Genomic DNA, 22,182 nt, shown 5'->3' on the forward strand with positions numbered 1-22,182 from the left:
AAAGCTGAGAGCTAGAGAGACATATGATTTGGTCACCTAGATCCAGCCATGCCTGAAACCATTACCCCTGACGTTTTCAGTTATGTGAGTCAATAAATTTCCTCTTTTTTCTTAAACCATATCGAGATGGGTCTAGTCTTTGTCACAAGAGGCTCCTGACTAGTAAGTATATCTAGTTCTGCCATTTACTATTGTGTGATATGAGGCAAGTCACAACCTATTGAATCTCAGTTTCCTCAAACTGCAAAATGGGCACAGTAATACCTAACTCAAAGGATTATCAAGAGGAGTCAATGAACAGGTGTGTAAAAGCATTTAACACAGAGCCCAGCCCATAATAAATGTTGAACAAATGGGATCTCTTATGAGCTGACAACTCTAGGTCAAGTAGGTGAGGTGGGATGGGGGGGGCGCACAACCTGGTCCAGCCCACCTCCTCACTGGGCACATGGGGTCCAAGCACTGTGGTGCTCCTTGTATACCCTTCCACCTGGCTTCCCCACCCGAGGCCAGATACTAACTCCCTTCAGCCTGCAGAACCTTTCCCGATTCAAACCCTGCCCCCTACGCACACGTCTCTCACACAGCTCCCATTTCACCTCTTCCTCCACCTGCCCAGTTCACAGAGGAGAGGGACACAGTGGAGTCAGGAATACTCACTCCATCCGCCCACCTTGGGGCACTCTGGGATGACTCACACAGGTGCGGCTCCCACACCCACCCCCCGGCACTCCCCGTCCCCTGTCCCACACACTCAGGGAAACAGCCTTACAAAAATCCACTGGGGTTTCGCCATCAATTGAAACCTTAACCCTCTTGCAGCCACAGCACGCTTACCATAAGAACTGGCACACCTAGGAAGGAAAAGTCATCTCCCAAGTTCTGGTTTGGAGGTTCCCATACCCAGTGCAGGCCAAGCTTAAGGGAACAAAATCTTTCATTCCCCCATCCTTAGTGGGACCAGGGGGGATTTACGGGTGTCTGCCAGGACTCCCCTGGTGGCGCAGTGGTTAAGAATCCACCTGCCAATGCAGGGGACATGGGTTCGAGCCCTGGTCCGGGGAGATCCCACATGCCGCGGAGCAACCAAGCTCGTGCACCACAACTACTGAGCCTGCGCTCTAGAGCCCGAGAGCCACAACTCCTGAGCCCACGCACTGCAACTACTGAAGCTCGCGTGTCTAGAGCCCATGCTCCGCAACAAGAGAAGCCACTGCAATGAGAAGCCTGTGCACCACAATGAAGAGTAGCCCCCGCTCGCCACAACTAGAGAAAGCCTGCACACAGCAGTGAAGACCCAATGCAGCCAAAATAAATAAATAAATAAATAAATGTGGGTGTCTGCCAGAAATAAAGCATCAAGCCCCGGTGTATCAGAAGTTTTAATACATCTTTACTGAACCAGATGGAATCGAAGGCTTTTTGAATGGCCTTACAGAGCTATGGGACCAGAACAATTTTTTCTTTATTTTGTAAAAAAACACTTTGGGGGGCGGGGAATATAATATACATATAGAAAAGTGCATATGCATATGTAAAACTCAATGAATTTCACAGACTGAACTCACCTATGTTACCAGCACCCAGGCCAAGAAACGGAGCATTGCCTACACCCCAGACCTTCGCTGCACAGATTTTAAGTGGGGGTGGTTCTCTGAAGCTCCGTAACTATCTTATTCTCACGACATTTTGTGCTGGTATGGATGTGAAATCTCTAGACTGACTGTGTGATATCTATTGCAGAGAGGGGACACTAACACATTTATTGATTTTAGTGATATTTACCTTTATTATCTTTTATTTAAAAATACGTGCTTTATCATTTGATTCAAGTTGCAGCAAATTTAAATGCATAGTGAATGCAGATCCCTGGAATGAGGACCCTTTTTTTTGTGAAATGTGAACACATGTTCGATTTGTTAACTGTCATTAATTAGACAAGGAACAAATGGTTACCTACAAGGTTAGCTGCGGGAAGAACAGTGGAAACAGAAACAAAGCCCCTGAATTTGCTGACTTGTTCTCCCTTGTGCTGGAGAATGCTCAGGGTTGGTCTTATCCCTGACATAGACTGGAGACATTTCATTAGCTATAAGATCTTACTTTAGGGCAGTCCAGGTCTTATGAATTGCCTGTAAGGTAGCCGGCATCTAGGGATTTCCAATGATATCAATTCCGAGAAGGCTGTTGGCCATGATGGCACTGTGGGTTGGCGGGCAATGAAACCTGCCCCAGTCTGACTCTGGGAGGGAGAGAGAACATCACAGTTGACCTCCAAGGTGGTCCTTAGCCTCAGGGAAGGAAGAGGCTTTGTATTAAATATAACAGTACTTAACGTGGCCACGCTGAGGACAAACGTCACTTGGGTACCATTGGGGCTCCTTAGGGCACCGGCTGTGGCCTCATTCAGAGCTGAGCTTGGACAGGGCTGAGCACACCCTGGAAGGTGCTTGGGAAACCCATGTAACACCTACTCTAATGGTGGGACAGGTGGCAAAGGCCGAGGGCACTGGCCTTCCCAACCGCCATCACGTTAGTCTGGTTTTACCTTTCAGCTGTGTTTTTCTTTTCTTGGTCTGGCAGGAAGGTTAAAAAAAAAAAAATCGAAGTCTAGGACTGTTGAGCTGCCAGAAGCAGGATCAGTGTGGGTTGTAGAGCTGAGAGGCCCCAGGTCTTTAAAGCCTCTGTGTCCTGGGCACTTTAAACTGCCTGAACGTCAGGCTTCTCATATGGCGAACGGGATCATAGGGCTGGGATGTGGATTAGAAACAGCACCTGAGACAAACACAGCACACAGTGCTGGGCACGCGGGAGACAAGTGACACAAGATGCCTGCTGTTACAGAGAAGGATGAGGACAAATCACTTGATGTCTGGCCATTGTCCATAAAGTTGTATGGTGACCTTGAATCTGTCTGATTTCCAATCCTTCCCCCATCCCCGCTCCTGGTCCATTTTCCACCCAGCAGCCCAAATATTTTTAAAATGAAGGCTTTCCTGGGACTTTCCTGGTGGTCCAATGGTTAGGACTCCGTGCTTTCACTGGCAGCGGCATGGGTTTGATCCCTGGTTGGGGAACTAAGTAAGATCCCACAAGTGGCGAGGTGTGGCCAAAAAAAAAGGAAGAAAGAAAGAAACCTTTCCTTAAACCTTTCAGTGACTTCCCAGCACACTGAGAAGAAAACCGAAACTCCTTGCCGTGACCCAGCAGGATCTGACTCATGCCTCCCTCTCCATCTCATCTCATCAGGCCAGCACCAGTGCTGGGCTTCAGTGAGCACCTTCCCACCTTGGGGCCTGCGTGCATGCCCCCCTCTCTACTGGGACACTGTTCCCGATGCCCTTTTCATGGCTAATGCCTTCCATCCTTTGGGTCACCTCATCGGGGAGGCCTTGGCGGACCACTATGCCTCCCTCTCCCAGGCCTTGATTGTTTCCCTCCCAGATTTCACTGTGATTTGTAATGACCTCTGTTTTTAGAAGATGTTGGGGGTAGGAGTTTATTTATTTATTTATTTATGCTGTGTTGGGTCTTCGTTTCTGTGCGAGGGTTTTCTCTAGTTGTGGCAAGCGGGGGTCACTCTCCATCGTGGTGCGCAGGCCTCTCACTATCGTGGCCTCTCTCGTTGCAGAGCACAGGCTCCAGATGCACAGGCTCAGTAGTTGTGGCTCACGGGCCTAGTTGCTCCGCGGCATGTGGGATCCTCCCAGACCAGGGCTCGAACCCGTGTCCCCTGCATTAGCAGGCAGATTCTCAACCACTGCGCCACAAGGAAAGCCCTTGTAATGACCTCTTTATATGAGATCTTACATCTTATATGATGTCTCCTTTACTACGATATCCTTAGGGCCCAGCATAAGGACTGGCAGGCCATGGCCCCTGTTTGACATCTGCTGAATGGATAAGTGTGAGTGTGTGTGTTGACACACCCTTGCTCCAGACTGTCTTATTTTCACGCATGCGTATCCCTGAGGGAACTACACAAACGTGGCTCGCCACGCAAACGCTGGGGCCTGCTGCACCAGACCAGGGCTGCAGCGGGGATGGACTCACCCTCCAGGACCCAGACAGAGCGGGGCCAGAGAGTGTGGTTAACTCAGAGTCCAGCGTCAGGGCCAGGCTGTCCCCACTCCGTGTGGGGTGTGGCGGGCGTGGTGAGCAGTGGCTCAGCCCCATCCCTGTGGGAGCCTGGGAATAAAGGGCCCTATTCAGCCCTTGCAGCCTCAGCTCCTCCCCGCCAGGGGAGGCTGCCCTCAGGAAAGGGGACGGTGGGACGCTGGGCAGTGCTTCCCGCCAGGCTCTTCCTGGGCCATGGACCACAGCAGGGATGGATGATCTGTGGGGGAGGGGCAGCCAAGGGTACAGGGCCTCCGGGGCTTGAAGAGACACAACAGAAAGGCCCAGCCAGAGGAGGAGGCTCTGAGGCAGGCAGGGGCAGTCCTGGTTCAGGGCGTGATGCTGAAAGGCCCAGTTCACCATCAATGCTCTGAAGCAGAGGAAAATCCCCAGGATGCAGAAGCCCGTTGGAAAACTGCCCCATAACCACAGGCCTGGCCACGCCAGCCAGAGGGGCGCTTGCCTGGCTCTCTCGGGGTAGACACTGTTCCCCAAAGCCTGCTTTTCTTGAGCTTTGGCTCTGTTGGTAGAACTGAGCCCAGACAATCAACTCTCTTCAGCAACTTCCTACCAGTATTTTCCATGATTCCACCCGCTCCTGCAAGGGAGGTGAGAATGATATAAATGATAGATCACATTCATTGAGTACTTGGTGTGTGCAAGCACTGTGCTATGTATTGATACTTTATATTTATTCTGTTATTTGATCTTCACAACAACTTATGATATGGGTACCTGGGTACTGTTGTTACTCCCATTTTACAGATAGGTAAACTGAAGGTCAGAAAAGTTGAGCGACCTGCCCAAGGTCACACAGCCAGTAAGTGGTAGAGCAGAGACTGGATGTGCCACGTTCTCTGTCTTTGGCCGTCTGAAAGTGCCTGGCCTCTTAATTCTTTCGCTATGTTCCTTTCTTTGTGTGGACCTTTCCACAGGCGGTACATCTCAACCCTCCCCCCACCCCATAAACAAGGTCAGCATGCATCCTTCACTCACTCGCTAATCATTCAGCTCTCCCCAGTGCCTGTGCTGAACTGGGGGCTGAGATGTGATGGTAAACAGTACAGACATGGCCCCTGCCCTCAAGAGGACACGGTCTGGGTTGGCACTGTGCCGCGGTGTGATCAGTTACGATGGGGACACACAGGAGGGAGACAGGCCTGAAAAGTGGTAGGAATGAGCCAGGCTAAGGGAAGGGGAAAGAATGTTCCAGGAGGAGGGAAGAGACTGAGCGAAGGTCCAGAGATAAAAGAAGCCAGCTAGAGTAAGGTCAATGTGGCTGGAGGGGTGTGTGTGTGTGTATAAGTGTGTTGGGAAGTTATGAGGTGCTCGAACAGACAGTGGGTAACAGGGGTTCAATCACATGGACCACACAGCATAACAGAACCATTAACATTATACATTTCAGAAACACACGTTCCTGAACCTTCAACGCCAAGGACCACACTTTTTACCTGGGGAGACACAGGCACCTTCAGACCCTTCTGAAGCCCTTCTCTCTCAAGTCTGAAGCCCAAGCGGGGCTCACTTGGTCCTGGTCACTGGTCAGGAGCGCACAGCACAAGCTCAAAACTGTGTTCTCACCAGTGTCTACACCTACCACAATCCAAATGGATCCCGGGGGTAAAACCAGGAGACCCGGAGGTCATTGAGTCCAGCCCCCTCACTTTCTGAGGTCGAGGCTGAGCTCAGAGAGGACCATATATTGCTCAACTTTGCACAGCAAGTTAGCAGCCAGGATGGGACTCAGCAGGTCTTGGGCTGGCAGCCTGGTTCTGAGGTGGACTTTGAAGCTTCTGCACTCACAAGTTACACTCCCCAGGGTCCCCAACTCAGCTGTTTTTCTTACTTCCAATTTCTACCCCAATCCTAACCCAACAAGAGCTGCCACCACTGACACTGTCTCACAGAACTGAGGACCCAAAGGAGCCTGTGGTCGTCTGCCTCCAAGGTGGTCCTTGGTGACTCTGGCCTCCGGCTCCTCACACCTTATAGTTCCCTCCCACGCTGGACAGGGCTGACCTGGGGAGCCAGTAGGATATTTTGGAAATGATGGTGTGCCTTCCAAGACTAGGTTAGAAAAGATATCACAGCTTCCTCTTGATCTTCCTCTGGGGTCACTCACACTGTGGAAAGCCAGCTGCTGAGTTGTAAGGACACTTAAGCAGCCCTATGGAGAGGCCCACTTAGGAAGGAACTGAGGCCTCCTGCCAACAGCCAGCACCAATCTGCAAGCCACGTAAGTGAGCCATCTTGCCAGTGGATCCTCCAGCCCCAGTCGTCTTTAGATGACATTGACTACAATGTCACAAGAGATCCCAGCTCAAAAGCATGCACCTAAGCTATTCCTGAATTCCCGGCCTGAAGAAACTGTGTGAGATAATAAACATTTACTGTTGTTTTAAGCTGCTAAATTGTGGGGGGGCGGGGCAGCAATAGGTGACTGATACAGGGCCCAGCAGAGCTCTTGAGAGAATGAGGGCCCCTGGGTTACCTGAATCAGAGATATGTGGGGTATTGACTACAAATGCAGATTCCTAGGATTTACCCAGACCCCCTGAATTAGATAGAAGGGTGAGAGTCTGCATTTTATTTATTTGTTTGTTTGTTTGTTTATTTATTTTTGACTGTGTTGGGTCTTCGTTTCTGTGCAAGGGCTTTCTCTAGTTGCGGCCAGCGGGGGCCACTCTTCATTGCGGTGCGCGGGCCCCTCAGTATCGCGGCCTCTCTTGTTGCAGAGCACAGTTTCCAGACATGCAGGCTCAGTAGTTGTGGCTCACGGGCCTAGTTGCTCTGCGGCATGTGGGATCTTCCCAGACCAGGGCTCGAACCCGCGTCCCCTGCATTGGCAGGCAGACCCTAAACCACTGCACCACCAGGGAAGCTCAGTCTGCATTTTTAATAAAGTCCCCCCAAGTGAATCTCATGTACCTTTTAGGCTTAGAAGTACTGAGCAACTCTAACTTACTTTACAGATCTAAAGAGGCTCAGGGAGCTGGTGGTTTGAGCCTTATCACACATCCAAGCTGAGGCGGCCGGGGCCTAGAATTACTACCTGATTTCTGGTTCATTGCTCTTTCTACTTATCTCCTCCTTTGTCCATTTCAGTTTGCTTTTTTGAGAAGTGTAGGCTTTGTTTTCTTTTTTTTTGATTTATTTTAAAAACATGCACAAAGCAAAATGCTATATAATCGATCGTTTGTCTGCTGAAGAGCTTGCTTTGCCTGGGAAGAACTTTTCAGCACCACCCAAAATGTGGGCCTAACGCTAAAAGGAGTAGGGGTACTAGGTCATGCAGAGGGGCTGGTGCTGCTATAGAACACTGTGCCAGAAAAGGCACCTTTGGGACTTCCCTGGTGGTGCAGTGGTTAAGAATCCGCCTGCCGCTGCAGGGGACACGGGTTCCATGCCTGGTCCAGGAAGATACCACATGCCGCAGAGCAACTAAGCCCATGCACCACAACTACTGAGCCTGCGCTCTAGAGCCCGTGAGCCACAACTAGCCACAACCACAACTACGCGCCTAAAGCCCGTGCTCCGCAACAAGAGAAGCCACGGCAATGAGAAGCACGCGCACCGCAACGAAGAGTAGCCCCCGCTCGCCGCAACTAGAGAAAGCCTGCGTGCAGCAACAAAGACCCAATACAGCCAAAAATAAATAAATAAATAAAATAAGTTTATAAAAAAAGAAAAGGCACCTATTCTACTTACCTAGATGCCTCAGCTCCAGGCTTCTCTCCCAGGCAAACAAAACTCAGCGTGTACAGGGCAGAGACAATGAACAAAGACATGATGGGAGTCTACCTTAACCCCTGCCAAACTGTCACCCCAGTGGGTGCGAATGATAATCCCACTTTCATTTGCATAGCACTTCAGTGCTTAGAAAGAACTTGTGCACAATCTTATTGAATTACCTTTGCAGATGGCAACATAGGTAGCTCTGAGACACATTCAGGCATTCACTTGGCACATTTGTTGAACAGCTACTATGTGCCAGGTAACACACTAGGCACAGGGGATATATGGATTTGTTTCTTTACTTAAATACTTATATATGTTTACTATGAGCCAGGCACTGGTTTAAGCACTTTACAAATCTTAACTCACTTAATCCTCACAACCGCCCAACAAAGCAGATATCATTCTTCTTCCCATTCAACAAGGGCACTGAAGCACCAGAGAGGTTAAGTAACTTTCCCAAGACCAAACAGCTAGTAAGGGGCAATATGGGGACTGGAACCGAGGCAATCTGGTCCTAGACTCCACCCTCCTAACCAAGATAAAATAAAACATGGTTCCCGCTCTTCAAAAACTCTGGTTTTCAAAACCTCCATGACCACAGAGGAAGAAACGGAATCTCAGAGCTATCTTCTGACTCTCCCCAAGTCACACACTCCTGGGACTAAAGGCAGTGTTACTTTGCTTCATTGAATGCGTCTGTTCACAAAAAAAAATTTAGCAGAAGATGGGTGCCAGGGCGGTGAATGTGGGCATTTCTAGAGCCCAGAAAGAGAGAGGAGGCCCCAGCAGTAGTCTGAAGTATCCCGAGACACCAAAGCAGATGAACAAGGCTTGTTCACTGCCCAGGCCACTGTGATTTGTGACGGTCTACTGCCAGGCAGTACTCATGCCTCCAGATATTTGGGGGCAGTGTTATTTATAGATCACACTTCTATTTATATCCTCATTGAATTCCTGCTCACCCTAGCTAGATCCCCGCCCCCCCACCGCCCTCAGAACCTAGAGAGGAGAGGATAAGAACTCTTTTTTACCAAGTGTGTCAGGGCAAAGGTGAAGGTCAAAGCCTGGGCTGTGTGTGCAGCCTTTCAACAGGAGCCCTTCACAGGGAAGCGTTCAAGACAAGGGGGCTTTCTACACTTTCCAAAGGAAATGGGGGTTGGGGGAGGACACAAAGCTGGCCTTATACAGAGGCAGCCACATTCTGCCAACACGGTGGGATTTGAGGTGGGCCTAGAAGACCTCTTTTCCCCTAAAATGTTTTCCCTTTTGCATATTTCATCATTAGGCATTTATTCCTTTGGTCTTAATAGTATTATATGACAAAATGTTGGGACTGTGTGTGAGAAAACCTAGACAGTATCAAGTCCAATCCTTGTGTTCCACAGGTGGGGCAACTCAGCCTTGCTGAGGGGCTAGGACCTGTCCTCATGGGGGGATCTGAATGAATAAGACATGGTTCCTGCTCTTCAAAACTCCAGTTTTCAGAGTCCCCATGATCAGGGAGGAAGAAACTGAAGCTCAGAGGTATTTTCTGACTTTCCCCAAGTCACAGGCTGCTGGGACTAAAGCCAGGTCTGATTCCTTTCTGAATAAATGGAAATCTATTACCATACACAGGAGACCATCCCAATGCTGGAAGAGCTGTCGGGCACAGCAAAAGAAACTGGGGACAGTAAAGCAGGCTCAGAATTCCTCGCTCACCTGCCCTTTACAAACAAGTAAAACCACATGATGTTCCCTAAGGTTCTGTTTGGTGCCCCAAATGAAAACTTCCTGGTTTTAGGGTCACACAGAGAAATAAAGGTAAAGTGGGATTTCTTTCTTATTTTTAGTCCCTTGTTGTGGTTTAGGAAACAGTATCTGTGATGATTGTCACTGCATGGTTAGTTTAGAAATTTGTGTTTACAAAGCCAGCTGGCAAGTCATTCCTTTTGGGCACTATGCCTGCAATTCCAGCATCTAACACGAGGTGGCTGGTTAAGTGAAAGGCAACTGAGAAAATACTGTCATCTAGATAAGACCTTTACTGTCAGAACATGACACTTCAGTAAAAGGACAACATTGACCAACCTCTAATTGACATAGTAAAAAAACCATAACATGAAACTTGAAACAAAGTTTAAAGAAATGCAAACACTCTGGTGCGGGTGGCATACCCCTGCTAGCCTGAGTCTTCATCCATAAAGTGTGGTTGCTGACATGAAAAGAGATTACCATAAGCACATGAAACCCTTTGCACAATATCTGGCTAAAGTATGTACTTAATAAATGCAGCAATAATCCTTAAGTAGAAATCTTCTTTCATTTATAAATGTTTAATCTGTTAAAAGTTCCAAGCCTCACACACAGTTTCTCAGGAAGCTGTTTTCAACTTTTCCCCTGTAGCCAATTTAACAATAAGGTATCTCCGGACCACTCAGCTCATGTGTGAACTCTTTTTCTGAAGCAAGTCTTTCTATTGAAAGAGAAGGGCTCTGCCAACACAGGTCCTACTTAAGGCATCTTCACCAATTACCAGCTATTAAAGTCGGTAATAATCTGGTAAAGTTACCACATCAGAAACAAGAAGCTGAGAAGTAAAAAAAACTTGCCAATCAGAGAAGGCACCAAATTACCAGTCACTGGCTCGTCTCAACTCTCTTCCTTTGGCTTGTTTTGAAACTTAGGTCTGCAATAATTGTTTTATACAGAAGAGCAAAAGATACTACTTGAAAATCTCAGTTTATTTTTTTGTCTTCCTTTTTGCTGGAGACTCCTTAAAAGAGACCCAAGGCTTTTCCCCTCCTAACAGTACAACACAACCGGACACACAGACTTTAGACGCACTCGTGCCATGTTAACTTCAAAACCAGCAGCGGTTCCTAGGCCAGTTTCTCTCATCTCCAGACTTTTGAAACAACCACCTTGGTCCCAAACTTCATTCTGTCTTGGAAGGGAGGGGAGAGTGTTCTGACTTACAGCTGACGATGGAGTGTGGCTGGGCCCTGAGCATCCTCCCGGTTAGGCGGTGATGGGGGATAGAGGGCTGTCCTGTGACTTACACCCCTCCCACACAAAACAGGCAGGCAACTCAGGTGTGTGTAGGGATGTGAGACCAACGAACCGGCCCTCACAGGTTACCTGTGGGAAGCCTCGTCTCCCATGCACCTCTGCTTTAGGTCAGAAATCGACTTACCGACGCAGGTTCAGTGGTTTATATTATGTGAATGGCCTGAATGTAATCCAACAATCAGGAAGTGCTGAACGCAATCAGCCAGCCTACTGAAGGGCTTCAATGGACCTTAAAACGGGGCTTCTCAAGCTTTCCTGCACGTACAAATCACCTGTGCATGTCATTAAAATGCAGACTGTAACTTAGCGGGTCTGAGGTGGGGGCCAAGACTCTGTATTTCTAACAAGCTCTCAGACGATGCTCGTGCTGCTGATCTGTGAGCTACATTTTGAGCAGCAGACCTTGAAATGCACAAGACTGCCTGCAAGACCTCACTCTTGGAAAGGAGCCCAGAGAGACAGCTCACCCTTTTGTGTGGAGCCCTGCACTAAGATTCACCAGATCACCATCAAGTATTGAGCGCTTGCTGTGTGCTTCACAGATAACATTTCATCTGATGCTCTCAACAGCCCTGGGGGTATTGCACAGATGAGGGTCACGATGGACGTGCAGAGGTGCTGAGTAAGGCTGGCCTTGGGTCACACGGCTAGGCTATTGAGAGGCTGAGGTGGGATCAAACTCTAAGGCCTCCAGTGTTGAAATGCAACACTTAACTGCCTTCGTCATGGAAAAAGTGGAGTTTCAGACAATTAGCACCCAGGTGTGAACCCAGAGGTGTTTGAGCCCAAAGCCAGCGTTCGGAACCACCATGCTCTGGGGCTGGTAGAGCTGAGTCACACGGCTTCCTTCGGCAATGCAGCTTTAGAAGTTCTCCCTGAGATCTGCCCCGTTTGTTCTCACTAAGGGGAAATCCAGCCCTTGGGCTCTGGCCTGCGGGGAAACAGAAGCGTAGCCCTTTTCCCTGACTCCCTGCCCCTGAAGGGTAGAGAGGGGCCAGTGCTGCCAGCCCTGCCTTCTGAAGGTGCATTCAGGTGAACAGACTCCACCTTCAGCCCGTGCCAGTCCCTCAGGCCCACTGTGGTCTGCAGGCCGGTGGCCTGGCATCCTGGGGCCTCCTCGGTGGATGTCAGTTCTTGGAGCTGTGGAGGTGAAGGGGGAGGAGGTGTTTTCAGGGCTCACAGCAACTGTACTGCTCGAAGCCAGGCGGCCTCTGGATGAATGGTGCATCAGTTCATATGGGCCTGGGGCATCTCCAAGAGTCAGCTCAGTTCCCGCCAGGGAAGAGCTCTGGCTTGGGGCTCTGTCCTTGGGCTGGGTCCAGTTGGGGTGACCTTGGAGAGCAGTGGAGCGGTCAGGCCAGGGACACTGGAGATTTGCCACCAGCACCTCTTACCTCCTAAGAAGGGGGGCCCCGAGCTCCCTCTCAATGGACCTCAGTGTTCTTCCTGCACCACCACTACCCCTGCCACCCCTCCTACCCCCCTGGACCCAGAAGCCAGAGCGCCTAGTGCCCGGAGTGTCCTGGGGAGAGAGGCTGGTGGCGGGACTCCCCGCCACAAAGCACCTTTCATATGTGCCAAAGGCTTCAGCACCTCAGGGAGGAGGGAGGAAGTTTCCTTTCACCCCCAGGGTGAAGTCCAAGGCTGGAGTTAGGGGAAAGGTCCTGGGAAAACTGGGTCCGCATCTCGGGCAGAGCTGCCCCCCACAGAACCTGGGCATTGTCATTCTCAACCCCTCCCTCACCCCCAGCTCCAATCCATCAGTGAGGCCTCCTGGCTGTTCCTCTAAAATACATCTCAGATCTAGTTCCCTCCACACCGTTGCCCAGCCCGGGTCAAGCCACCCTCCTCTCTTGTCATGCCCTGTCCAGCCTCCATGGGGCTCCCTACCCCAGGCTTGCTCCCTTTCCCTTCCAGTGTATCCCACAAGCTCAGCTGAGGGATCCTTTAGAAACAGAAATCCGATCACGGGGCCTCGGCCTAAAACCTTCAGAAACCTCTCGCCACGCCTAGGACGAATCCTCACCCCTCAGCTTGGCCCGTGACAATGGCACGGCCTGGTCCTGTGTGGCAGCCGTGCTGGAAGCTCACACAGCCTCATCGACCAGGCTTCTCAAGGTGCCCCCGGGGGCCCAGCCCCTGCTTCCTTCTCCCAGCTGCCCTCTTGCTGTCTCACCTCTATCACACCTGAGCTCAGGTAACTGACCTGACAGTAATCCACACCTGAGTGTGAATTTACTGACAGTGCCACTCCTGGGGCACACCTGAGTGCCCGCGAAGCAGGAGTGAAAGGATTTGACCCTGAAAAAGGATGTTTGGGCATCAGGTAAGCAAACAACTTATTTCCAGGGGACAGAGCATAGGGGAGATCAGGAATGTCACAGAGACTCGAAATCACTGGCCTCTGGTGACTTTGCCAACGTGCGAGAAGATCCCTGGTTGCTCTATGGAACTCTAGTTTAACGTATGCAATGCCGTGCCACAGTGATTAGCAAGAGTTATGCTGGAATCCAGCATCCTGGCTCCCCATCCAGGGCACATTTTTCTGCACATTAAATTAGGCAGATTGACTGAGACCATGAAAAGAACACATTTCTGCTTAGATCAGAGGCTTCTTGTGGAAGATACCCCAGGATACACTTCATTCGGGGCTGAGGGTTTGGGGTGGGCGTGCAGGAAGCTGATTCCCTTCTAGAATTATCTCTGGACAATGAAGGCACATAGCATGTGGTCACGAAGTGACCTGACTCTTTCCCTGGTCTTGAACTCAGGGGATGACACGGGGGAAGGACTAGGGGGCCTGATCCACACTGACTTTCAAAAGTAAAAGGGGCCCTTGAGTGGCCGCCTCCAGCAAAGCTCCTTCTTCCCAGCGAGACCCGGCAGCCCTGGAGCCGAGAGCTGCAAAGCTCGTGACCCTGCTCTGCTACCACAGCGTCGGGTCCAGGGGCGCTCAGCTTCCTCCCATCTTTCAGCCCCAATCAACCACCTGGATCATCAGCCCCTCAGACAGAATCTCCTTGCAGCTTCGCAAGTTACCACAGGGAAGGAAGGGGCAGCAGGAAGTGCAGTCAGGGCTGAACTGTGGAGCAGCCTCAGCACAGAGAGGGCGGGCAGGCACAGGGCAGCGCAAAGGAAACCCACGTGCCCTGCAGCCGAGCCACCAGGCTTGCAGCACTGGCGCCTCTCCCTTTGCAGTTCACACAGCGCGTTGTAGGCATAACACGCTTGGACCACCGTCCCAAACGATGATTAACCCATTTGGTAGACGAGGAAACCGACCCCCGATGCCCGTGGCTGGGCTGAGTAGCACAGCTTACACACGCGTGCGGAGCCGTCTCTTTGCCACAGAAGACATGCTTTGGAGTTCCATGGTTCCACAACTCCTGTCTGCCCGGCTCGCTGTGGCCACTCACCCCCTACACTCCCCACCTGCTTCACACACTTCTTGCTGTTCTTAAACGTCCATGCTCAGTCACACTTAGCTGGCTGGCTCCTCAGCCTGGCACCCCGAGCGCTGATCTGCCCACGCCTGGCGCAGTTCAGGTGTCACCTCTGTAAAGCGGCCTTTTTGGGCCGCCTAATCTCAGATGCCGCAGCCACAAGACCTGGCTATTTTTCTTTCTGGCACTTAGCACTATTGGAAATTGCTTACTTGTTCGTGTGCTTCCTGACTCCCCCACTGGAAGGTGAACTTCCTGAGAAGAGTGGCCCAGATTACCTTGTTCTCAGCTACATCACCAGTGCCTACAGCTGGGCCTGGCGTGTAGTAGGTGCTCAATTAATACCCGCAGCAGGCACGAACACGTGCAGCTCTTCCATGTAGCGTTCAGAACCGGATGACAAGAGCAGGCCCTGGGAACCACCCGCCCCAGATTACAGAGTGAGAGAATGATTTGGGGAGGTGGGGGCAGTAATTACAGCAAGAGAAGACCCAGAACTTCCAGAGGAGGTTACAGGCAAGTTGCTTTTAAAACAGCACACGGTACCTCTCAGGCCTATAATCTTGTTGATCTTTTGAAAACCCTGGCATTACCAGCAGACCCTATTTTTTCTCTTTCATCACGTAGGTTTGCCTTTTCTTGCCATCCCAGGTCATCAGTGGGGCTCAGAAACCTCTCAGGTCCTCTCTCTTGGGGACTGTAGCACCTGCCAGCATCTCTGAGCCACTGATTCCCTTACGGCCTCCCAGGCACTTTGGGGAGGGCTTTCTCAGGCCTGGTGGGGACAAGCAGAACTGCCTACAGCCCAGGGAGAGGGCCAGCTCTCCCCGACACCATGGACCAGCTCTAGCTAAAGACATCCCTCCCCCACTGCTTCCTTCTGTGCTGGAACAAACACCGGATCTGCTGCACAGGGCTCTGGGGGGCAGAGAGAGGAAGGACCTGGAGACCGTGCTTGCAATTCACCCAGCACCCTCCTGCGCCGGGGCTCCAGACTGCCTCTCCACTAAGGGGCCGGTATGTAAACTGGTGAGCTGGTACCAAAGAACGAAGCATGCTTGCTTTCTAAAAATACACCCCTCTAAGCCTGTGAGGTCACGAGGCTGCCTGCAAGCTGGCTGCACCTCTTTGATTAAGGTGATAGGTTCACTTTTCTTCCTAAGCAATCTAGCTTCTCCGCGCCTCACCAACCCAGGAGTATGTATACATGTGGGTGGGACTGACTGCTATTAGGCTGAAGGGGCTTTCTGGAAGCTCAGAGGCCCAGTACCAGTCAGCACAGAGACACAGATGCCTTGCGAGTGGGAGGAGACCTTGCGCAGCCTTTGCCAAGTGAGTCCACCTCTTTCTGCTCCGCTGCCTGGCTTCTGAAGCCCTTTGGTCCCTGGTCGCAGTGGTTTGCTTTTTACATCAGCAGCTACATACTCTTCTTCACTCTGTAATGACCATTTCCTCCCAGGGAGCCTCCTTGGGCTGGCAAAGTCAAGATATACAGGAAATCTACTCCAATCCCAGGATGGGCGACAGGAGATGGATTTTCCACAACAGTCTTCTAAAACAAGGCAGAAAGTTCCATGTAAACAGTAGGCTGCCCTGAGAGGCTGCTGACCCCATCGTGCTTGGCCCAGTGTCCTAAAGACTTCACTTCTGTCCACCTCTCCCAAAAGCAGGAGACCCCAAAAAGCACCAGATACACTGGTTGTAAGACAAGTCTCTCTGGCTCTCTTGCATTTCTGCATGTCTTGTCAACAAAGCACTCACCGCCTTTTGTCCTGAATTATCTTTTCAAAGGTGTTTGTATAGCAAACAGCTTTAGAAGACAGGGGCAGGGAGCCGCTTGCTCTGGAGCAAACAGCAGGTTTGCATAGAGCCTTGGGAGACTGGGATAGTCTCTCTCCAGAGCAAAAGGGGTAGGTTTGCTTACCGCCCATTATAAAAGATGTGGGCTCCTGAAGATCTGGTTCCTCTCCTATAATGCAACCCACTGCATGTGCAGGCATTGCTCTGGGCCCATGGGGTCATGCCCTACGGGATTTGGAGGCAATACTCATGTTGCTTGCTATGCCATCATGAAGTCTTTTGTCTTTGACCCAGGAGTCTCGTGTTTTCAGCTGGCATCCACGAAACTGGAGTTAAGCTAACTTAACTGGCTTGCAAATAGGGTAAAATCTCAGACCTTTCCCAGTCGGCGGACTAGCTGTGCTCCCACTGGGGTCAACACCACTGCCCAATCTCTGAGCTCCGGGTCTGCCCTGTTTCCAGCAAACTCAGAAGAAGCCCCCAATTATGAAAATATACATAAACCAAAAAAAGAATGACTTAAAAAAAAAGAATGCTCTACTATGCAAAAGGACTTCTCATGTACCTCTTTAAAAAAGAATAGCATTTAGGACACCTAAAAGATGATGTGATTTGTCCCAAAGAGCAAAATTTCACGGAAGTTTTCAGGAATAAGCCTTAATGTAAAACAAGGTTCACCCCTGCTTTTCTGTTGGAGGTGGGAATGCCAAGCGGTCAGGCCTGGGAGTGGAACTTCTCAGGGACTATGGTCAAACTACCGTCTCCTTCCTAAAGACCAGCTGGCATGCTTGCTTACTGGCCCTCTCTACCTCCTTACCAAAAAAATCAATTACTTGGGTCTGTAATTGTAGGTAACTGAGTTGTGCCAATATCAATTTCCTGGGTTTGATAAGGTACGGTAGTTACATAAGGTATCACCACTGGGGGAAGTTGGGCAATGGGTACACAGCTCAGTGGCTACATGATGGTGGAAAGTGATTTGACCTGGCTTTAAATTGGGAATAATGCCACCTACCCTGTACTTTGGTAGTGGAATTGGAGGAGAGGAATATAGAGTGCCTAGGAGTTTTGCAACATCCTATGAATCTATAATTATTTCAAAGTAAAGTTTAAAAAACTACTGTGACTTAAATCAAATAACCAATCTTTTTAGATTCATAATTAAATGAAGACAGTCAGGACTCTGTCAGATGAGCAAGCGTGTAACCAGGTGAGCCTCAGATTCCCTCTCTTCTCTCAGTTCCTCTGCTTTCTCTGTCATTTCCACCAGCTAACGTCCATGAGTTCCCAAGCAGGAGCCTGCAGCCAGGTGAGCCAAAGCAAAGCAGCTGGCCTAACGCTCCAAAGACACCCCCAGACCCCAGGCCCGGGCTGCAGAAATGCACATCACGTCCCGTCACCTCCAAAGCTAAAACCGAGGCTCCCCTGGAGGCAACAGGCGCTCTCCGCTTCCTCCCCTTCGGTTTCCCTTGCTCGGCAATTCCCGGCCAAAGTGCTGGCAGAGCTGTTCCTGAGGCTGGCTACTAACCTCCCCGGGTTGCAGGAGCAAAGGCTGCTGGATTACCTCAGTGCCTTTGAGCTCTCTGAGGTTCTGCCAAAGTCACTGCTGCCAGGGCTTAGCCTGGGGGAACCAGCAGGTGCCTGCAGACAGCTCTCCAAAGGCAGGGAGGTGGAGACAGAGACTCAAGCTGGTGTTAGGTAATGCAGTGTACCTGCAGGTGCCCTGTCTGGATGCTCCCACCCCGCGCTCTGTGCGTGTCGGCTACTAAGGGCTCACAGCTGCCCCTTCTCCAGGGACACGCCCTCGGCCCTCAGGAGCACCTGTCCATATTTCACACTTCTGGGAGAGGGGGCTGCTCACAGATCATACTGCTATGGGGAGTATAAAAGTTGTCCCCTAAGACGGGACAACTCTGTGGTGCCGTCCGCCCTCCAGAACTCCTCATGGGGTCAGGCTGAGGCCAGACTTAGCTGAACCCACATCTTGGCCCAGTGTCTTCCCCTTCCCTGTGTTGCTTCCCTCACTGCCCCAGGATGTTCACTGGAGAGCAGCCCTCAAAAGTCAACTTGCCTAAGAATCCTCGTCTCAGGCTCTGCTTTTCGGAACCCGACCTAAGACAGGCAACGTTCATCACTGCCCTTCTCTGAAACCCTCCCCTCCTGGGGGAGCCCCTTTGACTCAGGGTTGTGGGATGGCTTGGGAACCCTCATGCCCACTCAGCCCTTGCTTGCTCGGTTCTGCTTATATTGGGTTGTTTTTCTTCAATCTCCTTCCTTCTTGTCCAAGCTAAGGACTGAGTAAAGTATGAAAGGGTTTGGTATTTCCTAGTGGGTGAGGGGAAAGCCAGGAACAGGGCCTGGGAGTCTCAGGGTAGGATTCCAGATGGCCAGCAATGTCCATTCCGAAGTCTTGGAGAGCAAGTGAGCAAAAGGGAAGCTTTGGAGAGAGAGCCCCACTGAAGGAAGGGGAGAAACACAGAAAAGCAGGGGAAAAGGAAACCTCCTTTAGGATGGGACTGGAGGGGGGGCAGTCCTCTAGACAATATCACCCACTATGCACAGGTCACGTCTCTATGGGGGCAAGGTCCTGTGGCTTTTCCCAGGAGTTAGGGATGGCAGGGTGGGGCAGCACTTTCTTTATTAACACCTGCCATTTATTCAGCTTTTACTATGGAACAGGCACTGTGCACAGCACTTTACATGAACTCTTTTAATCCCCACCACAATTCTAGAAGAGGAGACTGAAGTTCAGAGAGGTCTCAATCCTGCCTCATGAAGCAGATATGTTTTCATTCTTATTTTCCAGATGAGAAAACTGAGGCACAGAGAAGGCAATACAATTGGTAACCAACAGAGTCAGAGTTTCCGGGGTGAAGCCACACAGTATGACTCTTGGGACTTTGGACTGTGGTAGCAGCAGGACATGAGCCTTGCACTTCACCCCACCCAACCCCACCCATCTTTCGAGGTCAGCTCCAGGTCCCCCTCACTCAGGAGGCTCTTGCTGCCTCGGGCTCACAATGAGCTCCTTCTCCATCAAAATTGGAATTTCACGGTGGTGGAGAAGGTCACATCTTGCCTTAAGAGCTTCTCTGATTAGGGAGGAGGTCTTGTCTCTCTCACTAGCCCAAGGGTTCCTTTAGATGAAGGAAACAAATCCAGATCTCCCTGGATTCTCCAGGCCACCACATTCCCCGGCCCTGGGCACTTATTCCTGGGCCTGGCACAGGCTGAGCCCCTCATAAACACCCACTGAGTGAATGATAGTGAGGCAGTCTCTCCCTGGAGCGCTGGCCACGAATGGGGGGAAAGCTGGTTCTTTTAGAGCGACAGGCAGCCTTCACACCCCGAGGCCGAGTCCACCCGGCACCAGGGCCGGGCACTGACATCCTTGGCTCTCGGAGATTGTGTCCACAGCATCCTAGCTGGGCTGCCGGGTCCTTGGTGGAGGACCACCTGGACTGTACGGGAGCAACATCTAAGGTCATTACAAACCTGGGTGTTGGTCGTTCCAAATTCCCTTGAGACTCAGCAGAAAGCCAGGCAGGGGTGCAAAAGTCCCCCACGTTAACTCCTAGGCCAGGAACAGAGAGGCAGTCCTCTGCCTCCATGGAAGGGATCCGGGGCCGAGATTCCCTACACCCCCACTGACTCATTCTGGTCTTATCTGAACTGGAGGATTTAGAAGTTCTTTGTAGCTAAATTGATTCTCTCCAACTTTAGCATAAGACTCGGAGGGCAGGCGGCAATGCCTTCTCTTGTCTTTCACTGTTTTTGAGGATGGGGGTGCACGAGGAGTACCTTCAGGGAAGAGCCACTCTCTGGGGGGGCTGCCGGTAGGTAGGTTTGCAAGTCAACAAGCAGGTATTAACCATGCGCTGGCTGCATGCCAGGGATTAATGGGATGCAGACCTGCTTCTCACGATGGTCCCACTGATAGCTGATGTCCGGGGAGGTCCAGGCCCAGCAGGAATGGAGGGTGAAGACCACTGTGAGGGAGGGTCCCCTGGGAACCAGCCCAACTCACTAGCCTGGGGACAGGTAGGGGATGCGGAGACCCAGGAAGCAGCACCACCCCCACGGGTCAGGGCAAAGAACCCAGTTTGGAGCAGGAGACCAAGTTCACACCTCGGCTCTGCCACTTTTGTGGGCAGTTACTTAACATCTCTGAACCTCAACATCTTTATCCCTCAAGCAGAAAGCATAAGGCATGCCTCAGTGTGGAGATCTGTATACGATCACAAAGTAAAAGGCACTTTGTAAGCTATAAATTCCAACACCGATTGAAGACGTCACAGTAAGAGCAGGTTATGACACACCTGAGGAGATGCCCTCTAGATTCCACAACATAATCAATTGCCTTAAACATGTTCCAAAATGGTGTGATGGTTAACGGCCTTTATGACCAGACAGACCCGGCTTCAAATCCTAACTCTGCCAAGTCACAGGCCATGTTACCTAAGCTGTCAGAGCCTCAGCTGGATAATGGTGCCAGGAGGACTCGAGCAGGTTGAGAGGGGAAGTGTGCTTGATTTAAGGTTACCTGTGATTACGATGGTAGCCAGTGGAAAGAGTTCAGTCTGCAGTTTTTCATCCTTTCATAGGAGAACTTGATCTCTCCATGCTTTTTGTAAAAAGGAAACCAAAGTCCCAGAGCCTGAGAAACTCCTCCTACGCTACACAGCCCGGGGTGAGCAGAGGTGGCCCTGGAGTGGTGGGAGAGGCCCCTATGAAGATAATGACCTTCAGAATCAGGGGCTTCCGATCCCCTGGGGGTTGTTAACATGCAGATTGCTAGGCCCACCTGGCCCAGAATTTCTGGTGTAGTAGTCAGCCTTTTCTTGGTCTACAGAATGTCCCTCTTCAGGGTGTCCCCCATCCCATTAGTGAGGCCATGAAAAGCTTACCTGGGAGGAAGGGGATGATTCTCTGCTTGGGGTCCTTCTGGCCACCTTCGATGGGAAACTTATCCAAAAGCTGCATCTGAGGAGCCAGACAGAGGAACAGGATTCAGAAGACTGGAACGGTCCCTTCCCCACTCCGCTCCACTGCTCCAGGGCCCCACTGTCCTCACACGGATGAGCAATGCCTCAAATCCCTCATTTCACAGACAATTAACAAACCACATGGGGCATGAGTGGGAGGATGCCAGAGCTCTCTACGCATCAAAGGGGGAGTCTGAACAATCTCAAGGAGGCCTGAGGGTGTAGAGGGAGGTGTCCAGACGTGACCCGGAGTGAGGCCAGGGTAGGGACCAGCAAGATTTCAGGCCAGGCTGCAGATGGGGTTTCCAGAGACTTCTCCGGACCCAGTTGTTTTCATACGTCATATGCTGGGTGAGCCCTTCAGTCACCCGCCATCCTAATACCCCCCGGGGCCAGGATGGGGAAGGCCCCACCTGATGCTTCAGACAGACCACCCACCTTCCAGAACCGCTCTGCGGAAACAGACCCAGATGTTATTTTAATTGCAAAACCAAATCCAGCCCACTGCCCCCAACTGCTGGAAGACCCCCTCCTCCGTCTCCTACATTCCCACCCTGAGAACCGCTGCTGTTTTTCCAGGGACAGACCCATTGGAAGAGTTTCCAGGGTTCTGGAAGAACAGCTGTTTTTTCTTCTGCTATTCTGGGCTGAAATTCTGTATAAACTGGAAAAACACACAGGAGACAGGATGGACGAAGCCACAGGCCCTGTGCGTGTGAGCGGTTAGCCTCCCTTCCAAGGAGTGGGCGGGCAGGAGGTGGAGCAGAATGGAGAGTGGGATCTAGCCCCGCGGGCCCAGCTGTGTGACCCTGGGCCGGGCTGCAAGCTTTCTCAGTTGGGCTTCAGGCGCCTCCTCAGTAAAATGAGGAAGATCCGTCACATGACATCTGCAGTCCATTCCTTCTTCTGAATATTGATTAACACTTATTAAGCGTCTACTGAGCACTAAGAAAATAGCAGTAAAGAGAAGAGGCGAAGTCCCTGCCCTCAGGGAGTTTACATTCTAGTTGGGGGGAGACACACAGTAAACAAATATGTACTGTGTT

General features: G+C 51.1%; 1 protein-coding gene across 12 annotated transcripts in view; it reads right to left on the reverse strand.

Moving 5' to 3' along the window:
* SH3PXD2A (SH3 and PX domains 2A) overlaps positions 1-22,182 on the reverse strand; it is a 241,562-nt gene that overhangs the window by 131,977 nt on the left and 87,403 nt on the right. For all 12 annotated transcript variants that reach the window (XR_003433908.1, XR_003433907.1, XR_003433905.1 and 9 more), the window contains one exon: positions 21,059-21,134. Coding sequence is in view for 6 of the 12 variants with exons in the window: in XM_027112509.1 (XP_026968310.1) it covers positions 21,059-21,134 (76 nt within the window). In the remaining 6 variants the exon portion in view is untranslated. Of the gene's footprint in view, positions 1-21,058; positions 21,135-22,182 lie in introns of those variants that run through there.

The sequence above is a fragment of the Aethalodelphis obliquidens genome, unplaced genomic scaffold (genome assembly GCF_003676395.1).
Source record: "Aethalodelphis obliquidens isolate GAN/ISIS:26980383/991018 unplaced genomic scaffold, ASM367639v1 scaffold11, whole genome shotgun sequence".
Classification (NCBI taxonomy): domain Eukaryota; kingdom Metazoa; phylum Chordata; class Mammalia; order Artiodactyla; family Delphinidae; genus Aethalodelphis; species Aethalodelphis obliquidens.